A 23,018-nucleotide genomic window follows, 5' to 3' on the forward strand; every position below is an offset into this window, starting at 1 on the left:
ACACTGCCATTTACATTCATAACAATTTTGCACTTATTCTCAAAGGCTATCCAACTTACTCCCAGAAGTCGTCAAGTATGAATTACTGACCAAAACCGGGGGGGGGGGGGGGGGGGGGGGGGACAAAAAAAAAAAAAATCAGTGTCAGGGTTGAGAGGGAGATGCTCGCTTTTGTTTGACTAGTTTGGACTGATGGGTTTTAACTGCTTACAGAAGGGAAAAACAACTGCTCTTTCAGCAATGGCAGGATGACCAGCACATCTCACTTACCATCCTCGTCTTTAAATAGCACTCACCTGAGTATGGGTTGTTAGCAAGGCTCCCATCTCTGCCTGTCAAGGTTGCAGGAGCAGGGAATGTAATTCCATAGTAATCCTTAGAAAGAGACAACATCATTTATTAATAGCTGAAACCGTAACAGAGCTGGACAGCTCTTATGAATCCTGTGTTATATGCATAAGAAAATTTAAAAAGCAAGAACTAAAGGAAGCTTGGGCAGAAGCTGATCTTATCGCTTACAGCAGAGCTGAAGATTTACCTGGATCAACTTCAAAATAAACCTATTTTATAGACATTTTTAATATCATATACAAATACTTAATCTCTTAATGGTAAGTTAAAGGCAACGAATAAATGCTTTCCCCTCCCAACTGCCTTAGATCATTCTTCTAGGTCCTCTGCAGGAAGGTAAGACAGTCCTCATCCTAGAAAGCTCACACTTCGAGATGACAGGACATGCCAGCAAAACCAAAGCAGCATTTTTTCTTCAGTTTGGGAGAAAAAGAGAAAAGTTTGCCCTTCCCTCTCTGGGTGAACTCCACATGTGGGGCTGGTACTCTACTAAGTGGTTTTCCTCCTAATTCTCATGGCTTACTCTTTACCACCTCCAATCCATCAAGAGTTAATGCTTTAACCACTAACGTATCCATTTCCACACAGTCTTCAACACTGGAAAAGCATCCTCCTTCTTCATACCTGCCTCTGCAAATTCCCCAGCACCTCAAATGCTTTCTCAGAGTTGACAGCACCTTCCACCTTGCTGCATTCCTGTGCATCACCCCCGCCTCCTACACCCAATCCTCCATCACTGAACATGAAATAATCCAGCAAAGATTTAGTATTGCAGGTGCTTTCTGTAACTTGAAACAGTGCCATATTTCATCATCCTTTCCTTCCCAGGTAATTCCACCTCATCAACTCCAGCATGAATCACTTAAAACACAACCAAATTCCTATTAAAAGTCTTTGCAGGTTACTCAAAAGCAGCGCTCCCATCTCCTTCCGAGGAAAATTACACAAAAAGCAGATTTAGAGAAGAGATCTGAACAGGATTCGGTGGATATGAACTGGAACTGACACACTAGCATTTTCCCCTATATAAACCAGACAAAATATAACCAAATCCACATGAGAACAGGGTCTAAGGATTGCAATTATTCCCACTGCCCCTCAGGTGGTGGAAAACCACATCACCACTGCATATCCCTATCCCACACACCTGTGCATACACACATTCAAAGCAAAATTCATTAGAAAATACAAGTGCAAGGCAGTTATCTTTGCACTTCATGCCCACCCATAGGAAAACATTAGAAGAGATACTCTGCTCTTCAAACAACACAGGTATTTCCTGACCTACAGAAGGCATGCAGTAGAAGGTGCTTAAAGTGAAAACTGAAATATCAGGAATAGACTCAAAAGGTGAGACAGAAAAGGACTGAAAAATGATAAGCGATCACAGAATGGTTTGGGTTGGAAGGGACCTTTAAAGATCATCTAGTTCCAACCCCCCTGCTATGGGCAAGGACACCTTCCACTAGACCAGGTTGCTCAGAGCCCTGTCCAACCAGACCTTGAACACTTCCAGGGAGGGGGCATCCACAACCTCTCTGGGCAACCTGTTCCAGTGCCTCACCACCCTCACAGTGAAGAATTTCTTCCTTATACCTAATCTAAATCTACCCTCTTTCAGTTTAAAGCCATTACCCCTCATCCTATCACTACACTCCCTGATAAAGAGTCCCTCCCCATCTTTCCTGTAGGCCCCCTTTAGGTACTGGAAGGCTGCTATAAGGTCTCCCCAGAGCCTTCTCTTCTCCAGGCTGAACAACCCCAACTCTCTCAGCCTTTCTTCAGAGGAGAGGTGCTCCAGCCCTCTGATCATCTTCATGGCCCTCCTCTGGACCCGCTCAAGCATGTCCATGTCTTTCTTATGCTGGGGGCCTCAGAGCTGAACACAGTACTCCAGGTGGGGTCTCCCGAGAGTGGAGTAGAGGGACAGAATCACCTCCCTCGACCTGCTAGCCACACTTCTTTTGATGCAGCCCAGGATGCGATTGGCTTTCTGGGCTGCGAGTGCACATTGCCAGCTCATGTCCAGTTTTTCATCCACCAGTACCCCCAAGTCCTTCTCCTCAGGGCTGCTCTCAATCCACTCATCACCCAGCCTGTATCCATGTTTGGGATTGCCCCAACCCAGGTGCAGGACCTTGCACTTGGCCTTGTTGAACTTCATGAGGTTCGCACAGGCCCACCTCTCAAGCCTGTCCAGGTCCCTCTGGATGGCATCCCTTCCCTCCAGTGTGTCGACCGCACCACACAGCTTGGTGTCGTCGACAAACTTGCTGAGGGTGCACTCAATCCCACTGTCCATGTCGCCGACAAAGATGTTAAACAGCGCTGGTCCCAATACCGACCCCTAAGGAACGCCACTCGTCACTGGTCTCCACCCGGACATTGAGCCATTGACTGCAACTCTGAGTGCAACCATCCAGCCAATTCCTTATCCACCGAGTGATCCATCTGTCAAATCCATGTCTCTCCAATTTAGAGAGAAGGATGTCGTGCAGGACAGTGCCAAATGCTTTGCACAAGTCCAGGTAGATGACGTCAGCCGCTCTTCCCTTATCCACCAACGCTATAACCCCATCGTGGAAGGCCACCAAATTTGTCAGGCATGATTTGCCCTTAGTGAAGCCATGTTGGCTGTCACCAATCACCTCCTTATTTTCCATGTGCCTTAGCATAGTTTCCAGGAGGATCCGCTCCATGATCTTGCTGGGCACAGAGGTGAGACTGACTGGCCTGTAGACTGACTGGCCTGTAGTTCCCCAGGTCTTCCTTTTTTCCCTTTTTAAAAATGGGGGTTATGTTTCCCCTTTTCCAGTCAGTGGGAACTTCACCAGTCTGCCACGACTTCTCAAATATGATGGATAGTGGCTTAGCCACTTCATCCGCCAGTTCCCTCAGGACCCTCGGATGCATCTCATCAGGTCCCATGGACCTGTGCACCTTCAGGTTCCTTAGATGGTCTCAAACCTGATCTTCTCCTACCGTGGGCGGTTCTTCATTCTCCCAGTCCCTGCCTTTGCCTTCTGCGACTTGGGCGGTGTGGCTAGAGCACTTGCCGGTGAAGACTGAGGCAAAAAAGTCATTGAGTACCTCAGCCTTCTCCATATCCCAGGTAACCAGGTCTCCTGTTTCCTTCCGGACAGGGCCCACATTTTCCCTAGTCTTCCTTTTATCACCGATGTACCTATAGAAGCTTTTCTTGTTGCCCTTGACATCCCTGGCCAGATTTAATTCTATCAGGGCTTTGGCTTTCCTAACCTGATCCCTGGCTGCTCGGACAATTTCTCTGTATTCCTCCCAGGCTACCTGTCCTTGCTTCCACCCTCTGTAGGCTTCCTTTTTGTGTTTGAATTTGTCCAGGAGCTCCTTGTTCATCCATGCAGGCCTCCTGGTGTTTTTGCCTGACTTACTTCCTCTTTGTTGGGATGCATTGCTCCTGAGCTTGGAGGAGGTGATCCTTGACTATTAAGCAGCTTTCTTGGGCCCCTCTTCCCTCCAGGGCTGTATCCCATGGTACTCTACCAAGCAGATCCCTGAAGAGGCCAAAGTCTGCTCTCCTGAAGTCCAGGGTAGCAAGCTTGCTGTGTGCCCTCCTCCCTGCCCTCAGGATCTTGAACTCCACCATTTCATGGTCACTGCAGCCAAGGCTGCCCTTGAGCTTCACATTCCCCACCAGCCCCTCCTTGTTGGTGAGAACAAGGTCCAGCATAGCACCTCTCCTCATTGGCCCCTCTATCACTTGGAGAAGGAAGTTGTCATCAACACATTCCAGGAACCTCCTGGATTGCTTATGCCCTGCTGTGTTGTCCCTCCAACAGATATCGGGGTGGTTGAAGTCCCCCATGAGGACGAGGGCTTGTGAACGTGAGGCTGCTCCTATCTGTCTATAGAGGGCCTCGTCCGCTCGGTCTTCCTGGTCGGGTGGCCTGTAGCAGACCCCCACTATAATGTCACCTGTCCCTGCCCTCCCTTTAATCCTGACCCACAAGCTCTCGGTCGGCTCCTCATCCATCCCCAGGCAGAGCTCCATGCACTCCAGCTGGTCATTGACATAGAGGGCGACACCCCCTCCTCATCTCCCCTGCCTGTCCTTCCTAAAGAGCCTGTATCCTTCCATTCCAACACTCCAGTCATAGGAGCCATCCCACCACGTCTCCGTGACGCCAATAAGATCATAGCCCTGCAGGCGCACGCACGTCTCCAACTCCTCTTGTTTATTCCCCATGCTACGTGTGTTTGCATAGAGGCATTTAAGTTGGGCCCCCGATGAAGCTGACTTACTGGCTGGAGTGGCTGGAATTCCTTTGTGCTGCTCTTCAGGTGCTCTCCTGCTGACCTGTGATTCCTCTCCAGGCTCTGGGCACCTATTGCTGGCACTGGCATCAAACTGGTAGGAGTGGGATGGACTGAGGTTCCCCTCCCCCGGCAACTTTAGTTTAAAGCCCTCTTCACCAGCTTGGCAAGCCTATGACCGAAGATGCTCTTCCCCTTCTCTGACAGATGGACCCCATCAGCCTCCAGTAGACCAGGTTTCTCAAAGCGAGTCCCACGGTCTAAGTAGCCGAACCCCTGGCTGTGGCACCAGTCCCATAACCATTTGTTGATTTGCCAGATTCAACTGGCCCTTTCAAACCCCTGCCCTTTGACCGGGAGGATTGATGAAAAAACTACCTGCGCTCCAGAGTCCCTTACCCGCCACTCCCAGGGCTCTGTAATCCTTCTTGATACTCCTCAGGCTGCTCCTGGCTGTATCCCTGGTGCCTAACAGCAGCGGATAATAGCCAGTGGACTGTACGAGGCTTGGTAGTCTCTCGGTGACATCCCTGATACGAGCCCACGGTAAGCAGCACACCCCTCTAGAGAGTGCATCAGGTCGGCAAATGGGTGCCTCTGTACCTCTCAGAAGAGAGTTGCCTACTACTATCACCCGCCGCCTTTTCTTAGTTGTGCTGGTTGTTATACAGGGAGCAGATCGGGCTGCCTTACTCAGCTCCAGCGCCTCTCCTGATGTGATGGGTCTTTCCTCTTCAGTCTGCAGAGCGGTGAAGCGGTTCTGCAAGGGCACCTCAGGCTTCGGGGGAAGTCTCTTCCTCCTGCTGGTCCTTGCCGTTGCAAGCTTCCATTCTTCTACATTATTGGCCCCCCTCCCTTCTGTGTGTGCCAGTGGGGGAGTTTGGCCTGGGCTGTTTGGCCATGGGCTGTGGGTCCACTGCAGACTGCGCTTGGAACCAGCTATCTAACTCCTTCTCAGCCTCCCTGATGTTACACAGCCTTCTCACTGCCTCCTGCAGCTCAGCCACCTGCTGCAGGAGGTCCTCCACCTGGGCACACCTTTTGCAGGCAGGTCTGCTGCCTGTCCCTGCCCCAGGAGAAAGGTCTAGGCACTTCCTGCAGTCTGAGGTCTGCACTGCAGCCTCTCCCTTCAGCAGCTCCGTCTGGGTGGAGGCATCAGCCACCGCTGGGGTAGATGGTGCAGACCCCCCAACCAGGGCTGCAGCCTTTGCTCTCAGACGAGTGCCCACCATTCTGCCTTGAGGGTCAGGTAGGATGAGTGCCCTTGACCTGTGCAGACAGCCACAGAACGATGCCCGGTTGCTGGGTTATGTGTACTTCAAGCCTCTCCACTTGGCCAGTGGAATGCCCCTCCTTCGAAGAGGCGCCCTTCTGCGCAAACTGCCGCACCATGCCCTGTTTGCCCGTCCTGGTCACTAGCGCTCCCTAGGGCTGCCTTTTGTGGGAGTGGGGGGTGGCCGCTGTTACTCCTGGCCCCGCCCACGCCTCGTCATCCACTCTCCCTCGTGAGAGCTGCCGGCTCCTGGCGGGTCTCCGAGCTCCCCTGGGGTTTCCCCGGCTCAGGAAACCCCCTTGCACTTTGCGATCCCCCGCTCTGCTGCGGAACGCGCCTGCACCGGAGCTGATCGTCTCGGCAAGTGATCTGACATAATAGATTTAAGCATCACCAAGCGGCTCGCTAGGTACCACGCACACCAGCTAAGACATTTGTAAGATCTCTACTACACAGGCAGCCTGCAACAGACTAACAGAAAAGATAGCATATCCCAATGTAATACACACAAAAAACAAACAAACAAACAAAAAAACCCCACCCCAAACCCCCCAAAAACACCACCACAGCAAGAATTTACAGCATCAACATACACATTAAGAAATTGAGTTAAATTAAAAAAGAACCCCTCCCAAACCTCAGGGGAAACCTCCGTTCTCGCCCTATCAGCAGCCACTGGTACCTCTTGCTGCTGGAAGCTTCCCAGGAAGCAGTGACAACTTGCACTTGGGACTCTGCCCACTTTCACTTTCTAGATGTGAATGGACCAGCATGTCAAAGACAAATATTCCCACCAGCTCCTGCCTCCCATACACCTAATGTTGCCTAATTTCTGCAACAAATTTAAAACACAATAAAAAACCCCAAAATCTAGAAATCAGAATCATGAATAGTTGATGAAAAATCCTTCGCGACATTTATGCATTCGTTTATAAATATCAACACACTGAGGACAAATAACTTGGGGGTGGCAGGGGGATGACAGACGACCCCAAAAACATTCCGCAAGATATTTGCAGAGAGAGGAAACACTCTTCCACCAGCAAAGCTGCAGATGCTATAGAGAAAGGAGAAGGGGGGGGGGGGGGGGGAAAGACTGACAAACTAAAAATATTTGTCAATAAAAAATAAAGGAAAACATGCATTAACTCATATATACAAATAATATCAGAGCATGAAATAAGAAAAATAGATATTGGTAGGCAGAGAAACTTGAAAATAAAAACCAAGCAAGACCACTCACAAAAGAGATGAAAAGGAAACCCTGAAACGCAGCCCCAGCACAGCTGCCCCAAAAGCCTCTACTGCCACACTTTCATCCCCCGCTGAACCATAACAGCACAGGAACCGGGCTCCCCCCGCACCCCAACAGCAGCCCTGGGAAAGAACCAGCTCCCCTTCCCTATGGCCACCTCCTGCTCACACTTTGACAAGCACAACAAAAGCCCTCAGGAGAAAGTAAACAGAAAGCAAAACTGAAAATGGAAATTCTGTCTAGATGATGATGATGAAAGGAAAGCCACGGCACCACATAAAGCCGGCCACCCAGCAGCACCCCAACCACAGCACCCACCCACACCACCACCAAGCCTGACCAGGCTCCTGCCCAGCACCACCCACAGACCCACCATGGCTGCGCCCGCAACCTCACAGCCCCGCCTGCGACACGGTGCCCCGGCGCTCCTACTCCTGCCGGCTCTCACCGCTGCCCTCACCTGCCACCACCTGCGTCCCTGTGATGCCACCTTCCCTTGGGACAGCCTCCAGCTCCTCCAGGCCATGGCTCCCAGCCCACCACAGCTCTGCCACCACCAGCACACGCCCCTCCCCTTCCCCGACACCCTCCTCCACACCAACCACCCACAGCAAGCCGCTGCCACCGCCCTCCGCATCCTCCAGCACCTCTTTGCCACCCTCAGCAGCCCAAGCACCCCCCACCACTGGGACGCCCAGGCACGGCACCACCTCCTCAAACAGCTCCAGCACCACATCCACCACCTGGAGCAATGCGTGCCAGCCAACAGTGTGCTCTTCAAAGGCCAAGGGCCCCGCAACCTGCTGCTCAGCATCAACAAATACTTCGGGCGCATCCAGGACTTCCTCCGCACCCACCACCGCAGCCCCTGCGCCTGGGAACACGTCCGCCTAGAAGCTCGTGTCTGCTTCCAATGCCTCCACAACCTCACCCGCATCATGTGCGATTAGCCCAACTACCCCGATCAACCTGCACGGCCCCACCCCCATCCCTGACCGATGGCAAGAGCCGCTGCAAGAACAGCCATGGACCCTGAGCCTCCACTGACTACTCGTCTATTTATATAACTTATTCTATTTAATTTGACAATGGTTTTTATCTATTTATTCACCTATTTATTGGACAGAAAATAAAGACCTGTTGCAAAAAGCTTGCTAGTGCCTCTTGTCTCAGCACAGGAATGAGCCTTTGGGGTGGGGGGAAGCGACCTCCACTCAACACCTACTCCAAGCCCTGCTCCAAACAGGGCTCTGCAGATCCCGTGCCCACTCTTCTCTTTGGCACCTCCCCAAGGATGAACTTTCCTCAACTTTCTTTGGAAAACCTCTGCCAGGGTTTAGCCATCATCATCAGAATCATCTCTTTGGTCCTTATCTCCTCGACATTTTCCACCTTCCATCCCGGTTTAGACCGGCTGATGAAGGAGAGGCACGGCAGAGATCACTTTGATTAGGCTGAGTTCGGCTACTCTTGCCACTTCAGGCATTTTTCACAACAACTCTCGTTGTGCTGCTTGAAAACACCTTACAGCATGAACTATTCCAGGGCAACACAGACAAGGTATGAATCCTTACATTTTCTCTTGTTCAGCCTTACTCTTGGACTGAATGGACAGGTTAATAAATTTTTTTCTCCATGTGCTTTACTGTATTTATTTTAGATTAAGTATTACCCATTCATTTTTTCTCTCCATTTGCTGTCACTACATGTAAATAACATCAATAATTCTCAGCTCCTGGCCCCTCAGAACCAAACCTCCCCACCAAGAGGCATGCTCTGCTCCAGCCCCTGCATGGCCCTGTGGTACGGCTACATGGAAAAAGCACTCCTGCCCAGAGAGCAACAAAAAAATTTTAGAAAACATTTTGTCTCCTACCAATGTAACCATGTCTCTCCTGGTCCCATAACTGCAAATATTTTGTCATTTTGCTGCTCTAGAAAATAATCTCATTCATTTCAGTCAACAATTCTTCCAAGGATCATGCCTTCATTAATGCGCTCAACTTTATTTTTTTAATTCAGGATTTGCAGCTGGACAGGGTTTTGTCTGGGACATCCCTGTACTCACCTTTGACTATCTGACTCTGGCTGTCCCCAGACTCCACATGGACTTGGACCTTTAACTATGGCATTCATCCAGCGATACTTCTTTTCCAGGTCACTGCTCATTGCTCCATTTCTGCCTCTACAGATACACTGCATCACTTAATCCTGTAACTTTTCTCAGTTACATACTACCAAACTTTCTCTCCAAGTTCCTTATCCTAGCTTTCTGAAAACAAAATTCTTTACCTTTCCGCAATCTAGGCTGAGGCTCTTTGTGAATCTAACTCTCAACTTCTCTCACATGCCATTTACATTCTGGATCCAGGTAAGGAAGAAAACTTCGTATACTCTCCCTCCCACAGCTCACCTGCATTTGTTGCCATGATGCATACACAAAGATCTCCACCTACGAGTGCCTCCAAAACCTGTCAGATGCACCTACTGGCTGCCAATTTGTGTACTTGCTGTTCAACCCTACCTCTTGGTAAAAGAAAACATTCACGCTCAGATTTCAACTAGATTTGACAAGATGTCATACTGTTGCTACAACAATTAAAAATTTCTCCACTCAAAAGCACAGAGCACACTTGCTTCTATTTACAGAATTTGCAGATGGACGAATGCACGATGCAACAGTTGCTCTATATCAATTTACACCACCTAGAGAAACTGTTTGTGGATATTTAAAAAACCACAATATAGAACGTAAGGATAAGCTCTTAATCATCATCAAATGAACTAATTTGTGTTGCACAAATGATCAACACTGAAGATAACTTGTTTAAAATTAAATAAACCAAGCCATTTACTTACCATTGGCAGCCTGGATTGAAGCATCTGGAGATCATCATAACCATAAATCTGCTTAAAGACAGATAAAAATAAAACATCATTATAACACTTTTCTCTGACGCTGACCAATTTGGGGCTTTAAACAGAGTTTGACCTAGGCCCAGTCTATTTTAAAGGTGTACAGCTATACGTTGCATTGTGCTATCATGGCACACTGTAGCATTTTAAGGCTAGTAGAGCTAAGCTTAAAATGGCTTGTCACTCTGATGTTGTTTCTTGGTGACAGCAGTCCTCTGAGGAGAGTATTACTGTCCCATCTTCAATACTGTTTTCACAGATGCATCATTCATCAACTTGTGAAAAATCTACAGGGCATTCAGATTTGGGAGTAAGAGCAACAGCCTTCTTTGCTTCAATCATTACTTCTGAGAATAGCAGGATTTAAGGTTTAATGACTAGACCACAAAACAACTTATGGTAACCCCTTGCATTCAGTGTGATACAGAAAAATGATTAGAATAAAGTTTCTGATTCAAAAAACAGATAACCAAAAATATGTTGATCCTGGTCAGACATCAAAAAGCTATGTGCAATCTTTCAAAGTATAACAGACAGGACACATAGCACATTTCAACCATTACTATAGTAAATCTATTCCAGTAACACAAACCTGAACGAGTCTAATTTTACTCAAAGGGCCTAAAACCTGATACCACTGAAAACCATAGCAACACACATGTTTAGCTTCAACAGCAGCCAAATCAGGCCTGTACCAACAGTTCTGCAGTTTACTATCAACAGTAAACCCTCACTGAATACATTTCACATATTCTTAAGCATTTGGAACAAGAATTCCAGGTGCAACATGTGCCAACAGAAATGCCTTGGCATAGACAGCAGCAGGTCTGGAGGGCCTGCTTGCACCAAGAGTTAAGCAATCAAGGACAGGAACAATTAAATTGCTTACTGGGTAGGCAGGCAGAAGTCCTCCAGGTCCCACAATATACTGGTTATGCAACAAGGGTGGTACACCTTGGGGCAGGTTTGGGGGAGCTTTGCCTGTAGAATCAAAATACAGACACTTTAACAAGCCTTTAGAAAAGAAAAGGCTTCAGCATTGAGACAAGATAGCTCACAAGCCCTGGCGTCTGCACTGTCATGGCTTGTAAAGAGCAGAACTAGGCAGAAGAATTTTGTGCTGGTTGATGAAAATGCTCAAAATAGCCTGAAGAGTTTAACCATGCCTCAAAGAAGGGAAAGCACAGGCTACTTAAGACTGAAAACAGTCCCATCAGAGAACAGTGTGATTTTGTCATTTACTTTGTCCAAGAGGATTACAAGAATTACAGGAACTTCTCCTTTCCTCAGTCCTGTCCTGAAGGCAAAATTCAGGCATTGTTCTCAATCTAAGAGAGCAAATTCTCTCCTTTCATTTTCTGCTCTGTCAACACATTCCCCCTTATCACCAGAGCAATAGACTGGAAAACACAAAATGTTGCTAGCATACTTTTTGTGGGTGACTTATTGCAGCTGGGAATAGCAAAGAGAAGAAGACTGAAACAGTTTCAGTTGCCTCCATGAAGCAGTGCTAGGAAGCAGAAGAGTAAAAAAATGCACTTTGGCCAGTCATCAGACACTTCATTTGCAAGGTTTTGGAATGAGAAATGAGAAATCCTTCTGTAACTAAGTTTGATCTTAATATTTAAAATCATTCACTTCACTCCAAAGGATTTCCTTTTAGCAGTTCAGGTTGATTAGAGAAGCAAGAGAGAATTTAGCATTGCTTCCACTTCAGTGCAAGAAGCCTCCCCACCTTCTCTGTGGACCCTTTTTCTGAAGTGCTATTTGCTGTGGAATGACCCAGACATCAGACACTTTTTTACTTTCTGTAGATGCGACAGTAGGGATGTGGCATATGATAATGATGACACTGCAGTATATTTTGATACTGCCAAATGAATTCAAGTCATAGAGAAGACTGAAATTAAAGCTAATGTGAACTCACAGCCAAGAGCTGATCACAACCTGGAATACAAACTGGGCGAATCTCCTAGCCCAAAACTTTCAAAGTCAGAACTGCTCTGGTGTCTATTTATAAAGCTCTTTGGGGATGGAATGTGCTATATAAATGCCACATAACACCCTAACAAATATTTCAAATACACAAAACCAGGCAACTTTATTTTATAAGCCAGCAAATAAAGCATGCTGAAAATGCTAGTCAAGAGTGTGGATTTCTTAGCTCAGTTATGGCTGGTGAGATGCTCAACCGACAGCCCTGCTGACTGAAGTCCTCTATCTACGTGATCTGTTAATATTGCAAACCTGAAGACACTAAGGGAGCTGCCCGTGTGGTAGCAGCTGGTATAGACACACTGGTAACGCTCAGGCCAAGGCTGTTTGTAGTGTTCATACTGCTTGCCATGCTGACAACCGAAGAGGTGGTGCTAGCGGCTGAGGTTGAAACAGTTGAAAAGGTTGTTGAGGGCTGGAGCAAAGTTGTGTTCTCAACACTAGTGTGCTAGAAAGGAGACAAAAAGAATGAGGATCACAGAGCAAATAAACCACAGTGGAAGATGCTGGGGAAAAAAAAAAAAAACAAAAACCAAAACCAACAATATTTTAAGTAACAGCAGCATATGCAAAAGAAAAAGATATGCATTATCTATGTACCAAGTAAGCAACTAAGTTGCATGCTTGTGATTTTTAAGTATTCAAAGAAAATTATTACATGAGAGTTAAATTCAAACCGCTATATCATCACAAAATTATACCACAGTAACTCAAATGTCACTCCATTGCATTATTTCTTGCGCTTTGCTTGTATACTCCTTTAAGCTAGTACTTGTTATGTTAAATAAACTCCTATATTCTTCCAAAAGACAGCATTTGTTTTCAAAATACAGGACACTGCTATCGTGATTTCCTCAATGCGCTTGTGGAATTTAAAAGAGTAAAACTGCAGTGCCCCACAACAGAGTCAATGTGGTAAACTGAAACGCAGACCAGATGTATTACAGGAACACGTGAGGATAAAGGAGTTCCTGGTTTGAATCCAGCACAATACAGTGCCTTAGCTGTAAGCTGATCACACTTGCAAAACAGTGTCATCAACACACAGAAGCCAAAACAACTCTGACAACAGAAAAGAAGGACATTTGGATAAGTGTGAATTTTTAAGTTACATATTCAGTAGGGATGGAGCATTACAAACCAAAATACAGGCATAAAGAAAAGCAGTAACCTATCTGCACACCCCAACTGGGATTGTACAGAAGTACCCCATCACAGAACAAGGCAGTGTCTCTCTGACTTTTGTTTGTGCAACCTCATCTAGAGCACTGTGTTCACTACCATTTGCCTTGTTATCTCAAATGCATTAAATACATAGGTGACAACAATACCACATGGTAAACTCTAAAATCATCTGTCACGAGGCATTTGTCATGACATGTATCATTCCATCACCTGCATTTTGCCAGCTAACCTCTCCAGTGGAGACTGCTAACAGTCCACATTTTGGAGCAGTTTCAGACAGCCATTTGAAAAGATTTTTTTTTTTTTTTTAATACATTTGTTACAAGAAGTTCTTTCTTTATTCCATCCCCCTTGCTGGCACGAAAATTTCCTCTACAGTTGTGTGACTGGCAAGTCTCTGCAATAGCTATTCCTGATCTAGTACAAATCACAAGTGGTAAAGACTGTTTTTACCACTAGAGGGCTGGCAGTCCTCCTTCCCTGAGATAAGGCTCTTGTTTCAGTTCTTAGTGTACTGGGACACAATGAACTTTAAGAGAGGGTCTTAATCATCAGATAAACTGACTATATGCCAAACATTTGTTGAAATGCGAATAGGACTTACTGCATGTGATGTGCTTGAAGACAACACTGAGGCAGGGGAGAGGCTGCTCTGATGATTGGAAAGGGAGCTAGAAAGAAATTGCAAAGAATTAATAAAATTAATTTTTCCTACAACACTTTTTAATATATATATGTATGTATATATACACACATATATATACAAACACAGAGTAGGTAGTAGGATATTAGTTAAAGAATAAAAATTGTAGGTATGTGTATACACATACACACACAGTAGGATATTAAAGAAAAAAGTTGTCTGTATGGGGGTGTGTGTATATATATATACACACCCCTACAGACATTTTTTCCTTTAACTAATATCCTACTACCGTTTAATGAAAAAAAATGAAGTACAGAGACAACTATTACTAACAAGAAACATCTAAAACACCATTCACTTGTATTTATCAATTTATTATATTTTTAGAAAAACAATAGCTGCTTCAGGAATTATGTAGCAATGACTCCAAGACATGTAAAGTCCAAAACCAGAAGAAGGTTCACACAACACATGGCTTGTTTCTCATTCTTTCCCTGAGCAACTGCTGCTGCCTGCCACGGGGCACAGGTATTAATTAGGCGAGGCAGTGCTTTGGTTTGACTCACTATGGTATTTCTCACATAACCTGCATAACATTAGTTCAACCAATTAGAACTGCAGGGTATTTGCCCCATAACTCTGCCAAAAGTCCCAACACACTCTCAAAAGACAGGGCTCAAAAAACCCAGCAAATGAAGAGCATCTGTGAAAGCCCAAAAATTAGACATACTACTACAGAATCTGGCAATTTAATCAAGGCTGGTTCATACCACTATACCCCACCAAAAGCCATTTCCTCTTTGAAAAGATGAATCAGAACTATCAGCTCAGTTTTATACATATACTGTAAAATATGAAAATAAAGAATCCCCTGATGAAAAACATCTGCAGATAACTTCATTTTAGGAAGCAACTCTGCTTTAGCACCATCTTTTTTCCCTAGCTGACCAGGTCTGTGAACTTTTGGCAATAACAGCTGCACCGACATTCATCTGTAATCCAAAGATCTTTAAATGTTTCCCTGAAAGGTGACTGAAACTGGTTCTTAAAACATTTACACTGACAAAAGTTATACCTTACATTCGAGGTCAAGAACATAACTTACAGTACAGTATGGAATAAACAAAATGAACGCTGAACAAAGGCAAACAAAACAAAGCCATAAAAAATATGTATGGTTTGGTGCTCGAAAAGCCCCTCCTCATGTGAAATCAGAAGCAAGAGAGATCCTAACCATAACAAATATTTTAGTGTTCTCTATGGAAATAGCCACAAGAAAATACAGCAGTTTTCATAACAAAGCTGCAGGCTAAATTATATGCCCTAATTTAAGGGCAAATACTTCTGGCAGCTCTTTGAGGTGTGGGACCAGAATAAATCTTGGCAGTTTCATAGATTAATTTTACTTCGACTCTTTAAAACTGTTCCCCATCTGCAGGAATTACAATGACACCACTTCAGGCAGCAAGGAAAGAAATGGTTCAGTCCAACATACAGTTTTAAACCACTCCCTCGCCCACTCTCCCTGGCTCTTCTAATAAGCCTTAATTGACCATCTGACCTACGGTAGAGATGCAGACAAGAGTCGCCAGCACAACCAAGTCAGATATGCTTGGAATTCAGGAATCATCTTTTCATGGTGCTTGGTATCTGTCCAACAGCATCAATCCCCCAACTAAAATTTCTACCAATGTACACAGCTTTTCAACAAACAAATGTGGGGAGATGATGCTTCTAATGTGAATGGAGTAATTCTTGTTATTTGACACGTTTACCATTTTATTCAACAGAAAACACTAGTGTATTAAGAGAGAATCAACCATGTCCTAGCTGTGAAACAGAAAAAACCCTGTGATAGTCCATCAAATTAGTTTCTTATATTAACAAATACAGTACAAAGGTGAGTATTAAAATATCACTCAACCAGTATAGCCTCAGATGTCACCTGCCTGAGGACGAAGCTCAAGTAACAGGCACTGAAAAATCAGACAGATAGTGCAAATGAGCTAAGCTGTGCTAAATGCACTTCCAGGAACACCAATCTGATATTTCAAAGTGTCTTAAGGAAATGTCTTAGAAAAAGAAAAAAAACACACTGTCCCTGTGGAATTATTTCCGGTTTTTAATTTTAAGAAATACAAATATAAATGAAACTACAATATTTCAAAATTAGCCAGGAAGTAAACTGTTAAGGAATGATTTCAAACATATGACACTAAACAAACAGCAGGCACTGTGGACAAAGTAGGAAAAACAAAGTGGGGGAATCAATTTAGCTGGCATGATTGAAGCAAGAGCCCCTTGAAACACAAAGTTGTTTATACACCATGAAAACTTGAGGGCAGCAGCTGCTCTATCATTAAGAGGCAGCCCAGAGCTCATACTTTGCAACCAGAAACATCCTGGTCTCTTCTGAATCTCTCTCCTAATTCTAGTTAATGTCAGAAAAGGGGACCCTGGTGTCTGACAGCCCCACACGCAATCACCTCATGTTTGCCCTTTCCCCAAAATTGAACCCCTTTCAGTTTATCACAACTCCTATTGTACCTGCTTAACTGGGAAAGTGAGCTGCTGGCCAAATCACTGGACTGAGGCAAGCTGGGCAACGTTGCTGTGTGCTGTGATGCTGAAGGCAGAAGCGAAGCAGTGGTGGATACCGTGCTAGGCAGAGAACCAGCAGAAGGTAGCGAAGGAGAAGGCTCTGTCTTAGGCGCTGGAACTGATGAAGTAGCTGCAATGAGTTAAAAAGAGGCATTCAAAGACAAATTCCACCATACCTGACATCCCAGCCTGGATCCAGGAACACAACAGTATTCTCCCCTTGGTTTACAAAAACCTGACCATTAAGAACCAATAACAGTATCAAGCAATCTGGCTATTAATGAAAATTCAAACAGCAACAGAACTATCATTTTTTCCCTTTAAGCTCTTCACCTACAACAGATTTATAATTTTCACTGCTACACGTGTAGTAAACTACAGTCTTCTGCACTTCACCTCCCACTATCTGGATTACTAACTTTTGCTCGCAAGTCAATCCTCATTTTAAAATTCCTTGCATTTGGTTCCACAAACAAAAGTCATTTGCACTTTTCAAGGCGCTGTACAAATCTGCTTTTACCTACAGCTCTGCTGCTTCATTCCAACCTACACGGCACCTTAGATGTTTGAAACTTGGATCGCTGGAGTACAAGGGCACATACAATTTACCAGTTTGGAGAACTGAGTCAAATGTGTAATGCAGTAGAATAAAAGAAGCTAAAATAAAAGGCCACAATTGAGCACAGCATTAAGCACTTTTAATGGCTAAAGAGTTGTCAAATATTGTCTTACTTTATTTGACTTAGATAACAAAAAGCATTTAGCATTAATATTACTTTTTAGGCTATACAGAGTAGAACTTGTTTACCACAGATGTGCCTTTCCAAAGGATCACTATACTGTAATAAAACACTGAACAACTCTACTGCCCAACATAATACCCAGCTGTTTCTACACTTATCTCTTGTCCTCCGAAGATAATACACAGAATTAGAGGCACTCACCCACCAATAAAACTCAGAGAGAGAGTTGAGCCCTGCCTTCTGCTGGGCCATGCTTCCATACCACACCAGAGACCACTACCCAGTGGATCATCACTAACTTGCAATGCATGTGAAGACAGTCTTAGAATGGTCACCAAACAAAAGTCAGATATACGCTTGGAAGTTACGTATCACAGTTTGTTCACGTTATTGGCTTGGTTTCCTCGCTAAATGACCCGAGTCAGGTTGCTGGATTGGGCGCTATGCAAACAGAAATCAAGAGGTCTTGGCCTTAGCAATAAGTATGATGGTAACTGACAACAGAGAAGGAAATTCAAGTGACAAACAGAAACATAGTTATGAAGAAGGCAACTATATCATCTGATACCTCCTGGCAAGATACATATAAAAATAAGTAAGTAACATTTACAACTCTCAATACATTTAGAGCAGGGTTCCCTTCTTGAAGTAGATATCCTCAATACAAGGGACAGAATCACCATCTTCATTAAGACCCCTTACAAGATGCCTGAACACGATGTGCAAGACAAAGAAAACCAGGAGACAAGTAGGATGGTCAGAATTATAACACACCAGCCATGCTTTGAACTAAGGGTTTAGGAAGCATGAGATCTGGATATTAAAGGACAGCAGCAAAGATGAGAGATGAACAACTAAGAATATTATCAGCACATACAGAAGGGAAAAGGTCAGTACTTTCAAATGTTAAGAAGAGAGAATTTCAAAATAGTTTGGATGCATGAAATAGATACATGGAAGAAGACTGATTCCAGTTTATGTGCTTGAGATACAGAAAAAACCAAAATTGTTCTCAAAAGAGAACTGGCATAGAAAAAGGGACTAATAAAGCCGTTATAGAATAATTACAAAAATATTAGGAATTCTCAGATCTTTGTTTTCCATAGCAAAAAGACAAGTCCTGTAGTGAATTTCATAAATTGTTTATTAATTCTGTACATGAGAGTAAGAAAGTTTTCCACTTGAAAAGTTGTTTTTATATATAACAATCTTTTAAGTGGTAACTCTTTGGGCATATACACTCCTCCTGCTCATTTAAATTGAACTTGGCACTAACAAAACACTGTTTACAGGTCTGAAAACTCAACTTCTTTCTACTCAGAAGTATAAAAAAAAATGCTGCCCCACTAATGACCTACCTGAAGAGATGTTTAAGAGGATAGACCTAAAATTGAAGCATTGGAATTCCAAAAGATGTTAATTCACACTGCTGCCCTTGAAAACTTCCACAGAGCAGCACATAAAGGTCAGAAGAGTGAATACTATAATTATTTTAACTCCAGGAAGAGAGCTGTAGGGGTGCTACAAGTAAAATATCACATTAGAAACAAACCAAGATGAAGATAACAGTAATGCCTGTATCAGAGCCAGTACTGTGTTATTGTTACTCCACTGCAAGGCAGCAAGCTACCCGGCAGAGGGAGCATGTTAGTCACCCTTATTCCCCACGGGCTTGTAATAGGGCATAAGTAGCACTATACCCAGTGAGAGGTGCATTCAAAGAATGTGACTTTGTTTCATTACAGCTAAATGCTACTCACAGCTTCCCAACTGAGAATTGGAAGAATTGCTAAGAAATTTGATATTAATTTTCAATTTTATATTTTATTTTAATTTTATATTAATTTTTGGCAGATAAATTCAAAAGAAAAAGCAGCAGCAAAGCAGCTTCTCTAATTCTAAGACTGCTTAGGTTTGTAGATTTAATAGGGCTGCTTTCATACTTCAGTTTTAGTCAAGAAGCAAGCAGTATATCCTATGCAAGTACAAAATAAACTCAAATGGGTCAGCCAAAAATTAGCCAGCGAGAACAATATAAAACCTTAAACCAGATGTCACTGTGTGTTGGGTTTGTGTAGTGGGGGAGGGGCTACCGGGGTGGCTCCTGTGAGAAGCTGCTAGAAGCTTCCCTGGCTCCAAGTCGGACCTGCCTCTGGCCAAGGCCGAGCCAATCAGCAACGGGAAGAAGCTACTAGAAGTTTCCCTGGCTCTGGCTCGGCCTTGGCCAGAGGTGGGTCCGAGTCAATCAGCAACGGTGGTAGTGCCTCTGTGATAGCATATTTAAGAAGGGGAAAAGACTGCTGAGAAAAGAGGGTGGAGGAAGAAGATGGGAGAGGAGGAAGAAGAGCTACAGTGAAGAGAGGAGTGGGCTGTGAGAGAAACAATCATGCAGACATCGAGGTCAGTGAAGAAGGAAAGGGAGGAGGTGCGCCAGAGCAGAGATTCCCCTGCAGCCCGTGGTGAGATGGCAGGCTGTCCCCCTGCAGCCCATGGAGGTTTAACAGTTGTCCTGGTTTCGGCTGGGACAGAGTTAACTCTCTTCTTAGTAGCTGGTACAGTGCTGTGGTTTGGATTTAGTGTGAGAATGATGTTGATAACACTCTGATGTGTTAGTTGTTGCTAAGTAGGGCTTATCTTAAGCCAAGGACTTTTCAGTTTCCCATGCTCTGCCAGCAAGCAGGTGTGCAAGAAGCTGGGAGGGAGCATGGCCGGGGCAGCTGACCTGAACTAGCCAAAGGGGTATTCCATACCATGGAACGTCATGCCCAGTGGTTAGCTCAGTTGGTTAGAGCGTGGTGCTAATAACGCAAAAAGGTCGCGGGTTCGATCCCCAAATTTCCAGTATATAAACAGGGGGGAGTTGGCCGGGAGGCGCAGATCACAGCTCTGGCATCGGTCAGCGGGTGGTGAGCAATTGCATTGTGCATCACTGGGGTTTTTTTTTCCTTTCCCCCCCTTTTTTTGTTATATTCCTTTTCATTACTATTAGTAGTAGTAGTATTAGTATTATTATATTTCATTATTATTATTATTGTTAATTTTATATTTTACTTTAGTTATTAAAACTGTTCTTATCTCAACCCACGAGTTCTGCCTTCTTTCCTGATTCTCCTCCCCATCCCACCAGGAGCAGGGGGAGGGGGACGGGGAGCGAGGGAGCGGCTGTGTGGTGCTTGGCTTCTGACTGGGGTTAAACCACGACAACAGTGGAGCAGAGATTCCCCTGCAGCCCATGGAGGACCCCACACTGGAGCAGGTGGCTGGGCCCAAAGAAGGCCATGACTCTGTGGGAAAGCCCACGCTGGAGCAGTTCATGGAGGACTGCAGTGTGTGGAAAGGACTTGCGTTGGAGAAGCTCATGGAGGGCTGACCCCCGTGAGAGGGACCCCACGCTGGAGCAGGGGAAGAGTGTGAGGAGTCCTCCCCCTGAGGAGGAAGGAGCGGCAGAGACAATGTGGGACGAACTGACCGCAACCCCCATTCCCTGTGGGGGAGGAGGTAGAGGAATCGGGAGCAAAGCTGAGCCCAGGAAGAAGGGAGGGATGGGGGGAAGGTGTGTTTCTAAGATATGGTTCCATTTCTCATCGTCCCACTCTGATTTGGTTGTTAACAAATTAAATTGGTTTATTTTTCCCCCAAAATCGAGTCTGTTTTGCCTGTGACCATAAGCAGTGAGTGATCCCTCTCTGTCCTTGTCTCGACCCACGAGTTTTTTTGTTGTATTTTCTCCTCCCCATCCCGCCGGGGGGGAGGAGTGAGCGAGCGAGCAAGCGGCTGCATGGTGCTTTGTTGCCAGCTGGGCTTAAACCACGACACACTGCTACAGTTGTGCGCACAGCAAGTAGTAAGGAAAGATCAGAAAGTCCTGTGCACAACCAAGCTTCGTAAACTTACTGTCAAGAGTTGCCTGTGTTCTAACACCACTGTGCCCATTCTGTAAACAAAGGAGAAATGAATAAATCATCTTAGAGGTATATTAAATTTTCAGACTGAATCACACATAGAGTTTTGCATGAAGCATGTTCAATATTCATTCTAAATTGAAAGACAAAAAAGGCAGAAAATTAACTTTTTACTGCCTTTAACAAAACCACATAATAAAGTTGTCTCAAGTGCAAGGTGTCCTGAACATACAGAATCCCATACACTGCCCATACTACACCCATCAGCAGGAGAACTTCTCATGTACTGTATATAACATAAACTTCAGGTTCACACCAATATGAAAGAATGAATTGTGTTAACATATAGGAAATGGTTGTCCTTTTGATCTAATGCAACTCACAATTTTAACTATCCAAGTTACAGAGATGCCAATTTTTTTCCATTGAAAGAAAAGACTTGAGAGGCACCAGTTGTTTTTTGGATAACGCTGGAGTACAGAAGTGGATAGTCTAAGCTTGATCCTCACCAGTACATACGAGCTAGTGCAGAAGACAAGTGTGACTGAGCCATTACATAACAAAGGCCAGAAGTAAATAAACTTACAAACTCTCACAAGTTCCTTAAACATTTAATAAATTAAGTTCTCTTAAAACAAACCTACATTCTGTATACAAAGAGAGTAGGTGCTTTTGAATATCTCCCAAGAGAGATCCTCTCTGTCCTAGATTAGACCTCTCCCTAGGCTTTTTAAAATAAAACATGAAACTAATTCCCACTGCTGTTTAAATCCAACAGAAGAGTAATGCTGGAGGGGCCACAAAGAGTTTGGAATTCATTTGCTAGGTGCCATATAAATTTAATAAATAATATACCTTTGGATAGAAACTGTCAAGTTATGGCAAAATACCATGATTAATATTTACACACAGAGATAGTTCCTTTTTTAAAAGCTAAACTTCAGGGAAGGAAACTCAACTAGAATGTTAAGTGTTACTAAGAAAAAAAAAATCAAACAGCAATTTAAGATGTCAAAACCCATAAAATCAGAGGCTCTTATATCCCAAATACAAAAATGGCTACACAATAGGAAAAGAAAAAAAAACAACAGAGTGGACTTGGGAATCAAAAATACCAATTGGCTTGGTTAAAATATTAACATAGCAGGGTAATACAAGTCTAACACGGATAAGAATATTTCACCTTTTTCAAGGTCTTATTTCTGAAATTCACTAACCGTAACTGCAACAGGGGTTGATTCAGATGGAGCCATGGAGCTTTGGTACGCTATCCTACTATGCACAGAAGTCTGGTCATAGGAGGAAGTTGTTGTTACTGGGCTAGTGCTCTGGGATGAGCAGGTCAGACTGGAAGAGGTGATGGCAGAGGTTGTGTAGGTGGACTCCTGTACTGTATTGGATATTGGCAAAGAGGTATTCAAAGGATCACTGGAAAAAGTAAAAATTATTTATCATCTTGGTAAACAACATCTCAAACACCTTCAGGAAAATATCAGCTCCTATACAGTTATCTAGAATTACCTTAAACATGCAGTCAAATCTACATTATTTATACTAGAAAATCTAATCATGAAAAAAATATATAATTTTGCTTTGGTTCCCAGTAATCACTGCTTCAAAACCATCAGCTGCACTAAGCACCATTCACCTTCCTCCTGCCAGCCCAACCAAAACATGAGTTTACACACAAGCACTTTTCAGTCATGTTATTTCCACCTTCTCAAAGGATAAATTAATGATCATAATCTCTCTTTTTTAAACAACTAGATCCATAAAGTCTGGTAAATGATGAGAAACACCCAGTCTCTTTTTACAATAGAATTCTAACATTACAGTAGCAGTCTAACAGAATGAACTA

The 23,018-nt window shown here is 44.3% G+C and overlaps 1 protein-coding gene across 1 annotated transcript in view; it reads right to left on the bottom strand.

Annotated features, from left to right (window-relative positions):
- Nucleotides 1-23,018, bottom strand: part of LOC127028533 (ubiquitin-associated protein 2-like) — a 93,390-nt gene that overhangs the window by 7,845 nt on the left and 62,527 nt on the right. The window contains exons 16-23 of the mRNA XM_050914295.1: nt 22,378-22,588; nt 21,153-21,192; nt 16,462-16,645; nt 13,873-13,939; nt 12,336-12,531; nt 10,978-11,069; nt 10,032-10,079; nt 297-375 (exon numbers count right to left, since the gene is read on the bottom strand). Coding sequence (XP_050770252.1) covers nt 297-375; nt 10,032-10,079; nt 10,978-11,069; nt 12,336-12,531; nt 13,873-13,939; nt 16,462-16,645; nt 21,153-21,192; nt 22,378-22,588 — 917 coding nt within the window. The remainder of the gene's footprint in view (nt 1-296; nt 376-10,031; nt 10,080-10,977; nt 11,070-12,335; nt 12,532-13,872; nt 13,940-16,461; nt 16,646-21,152; nt 21,193-22,377; nt 22,589-23,018) is intronic.

This window comes from Gymnogyps californianus, unplaced genomic scaffold, assembly GCF_018139145.2.
Source record: "Gymnogyps californianus isolate 813 unplaced genomic scaffold, ASM1813914v2 HiC_scaffold_34, whole genome shotgun sequence".
Taxonomy (NCBI): domain Eukaryota; kingdom Metazoa; phylum Chordata; class Aves; order Accipitriformes; family Cathartidae; genus Gymnogyps; species Gymnogyps californianus.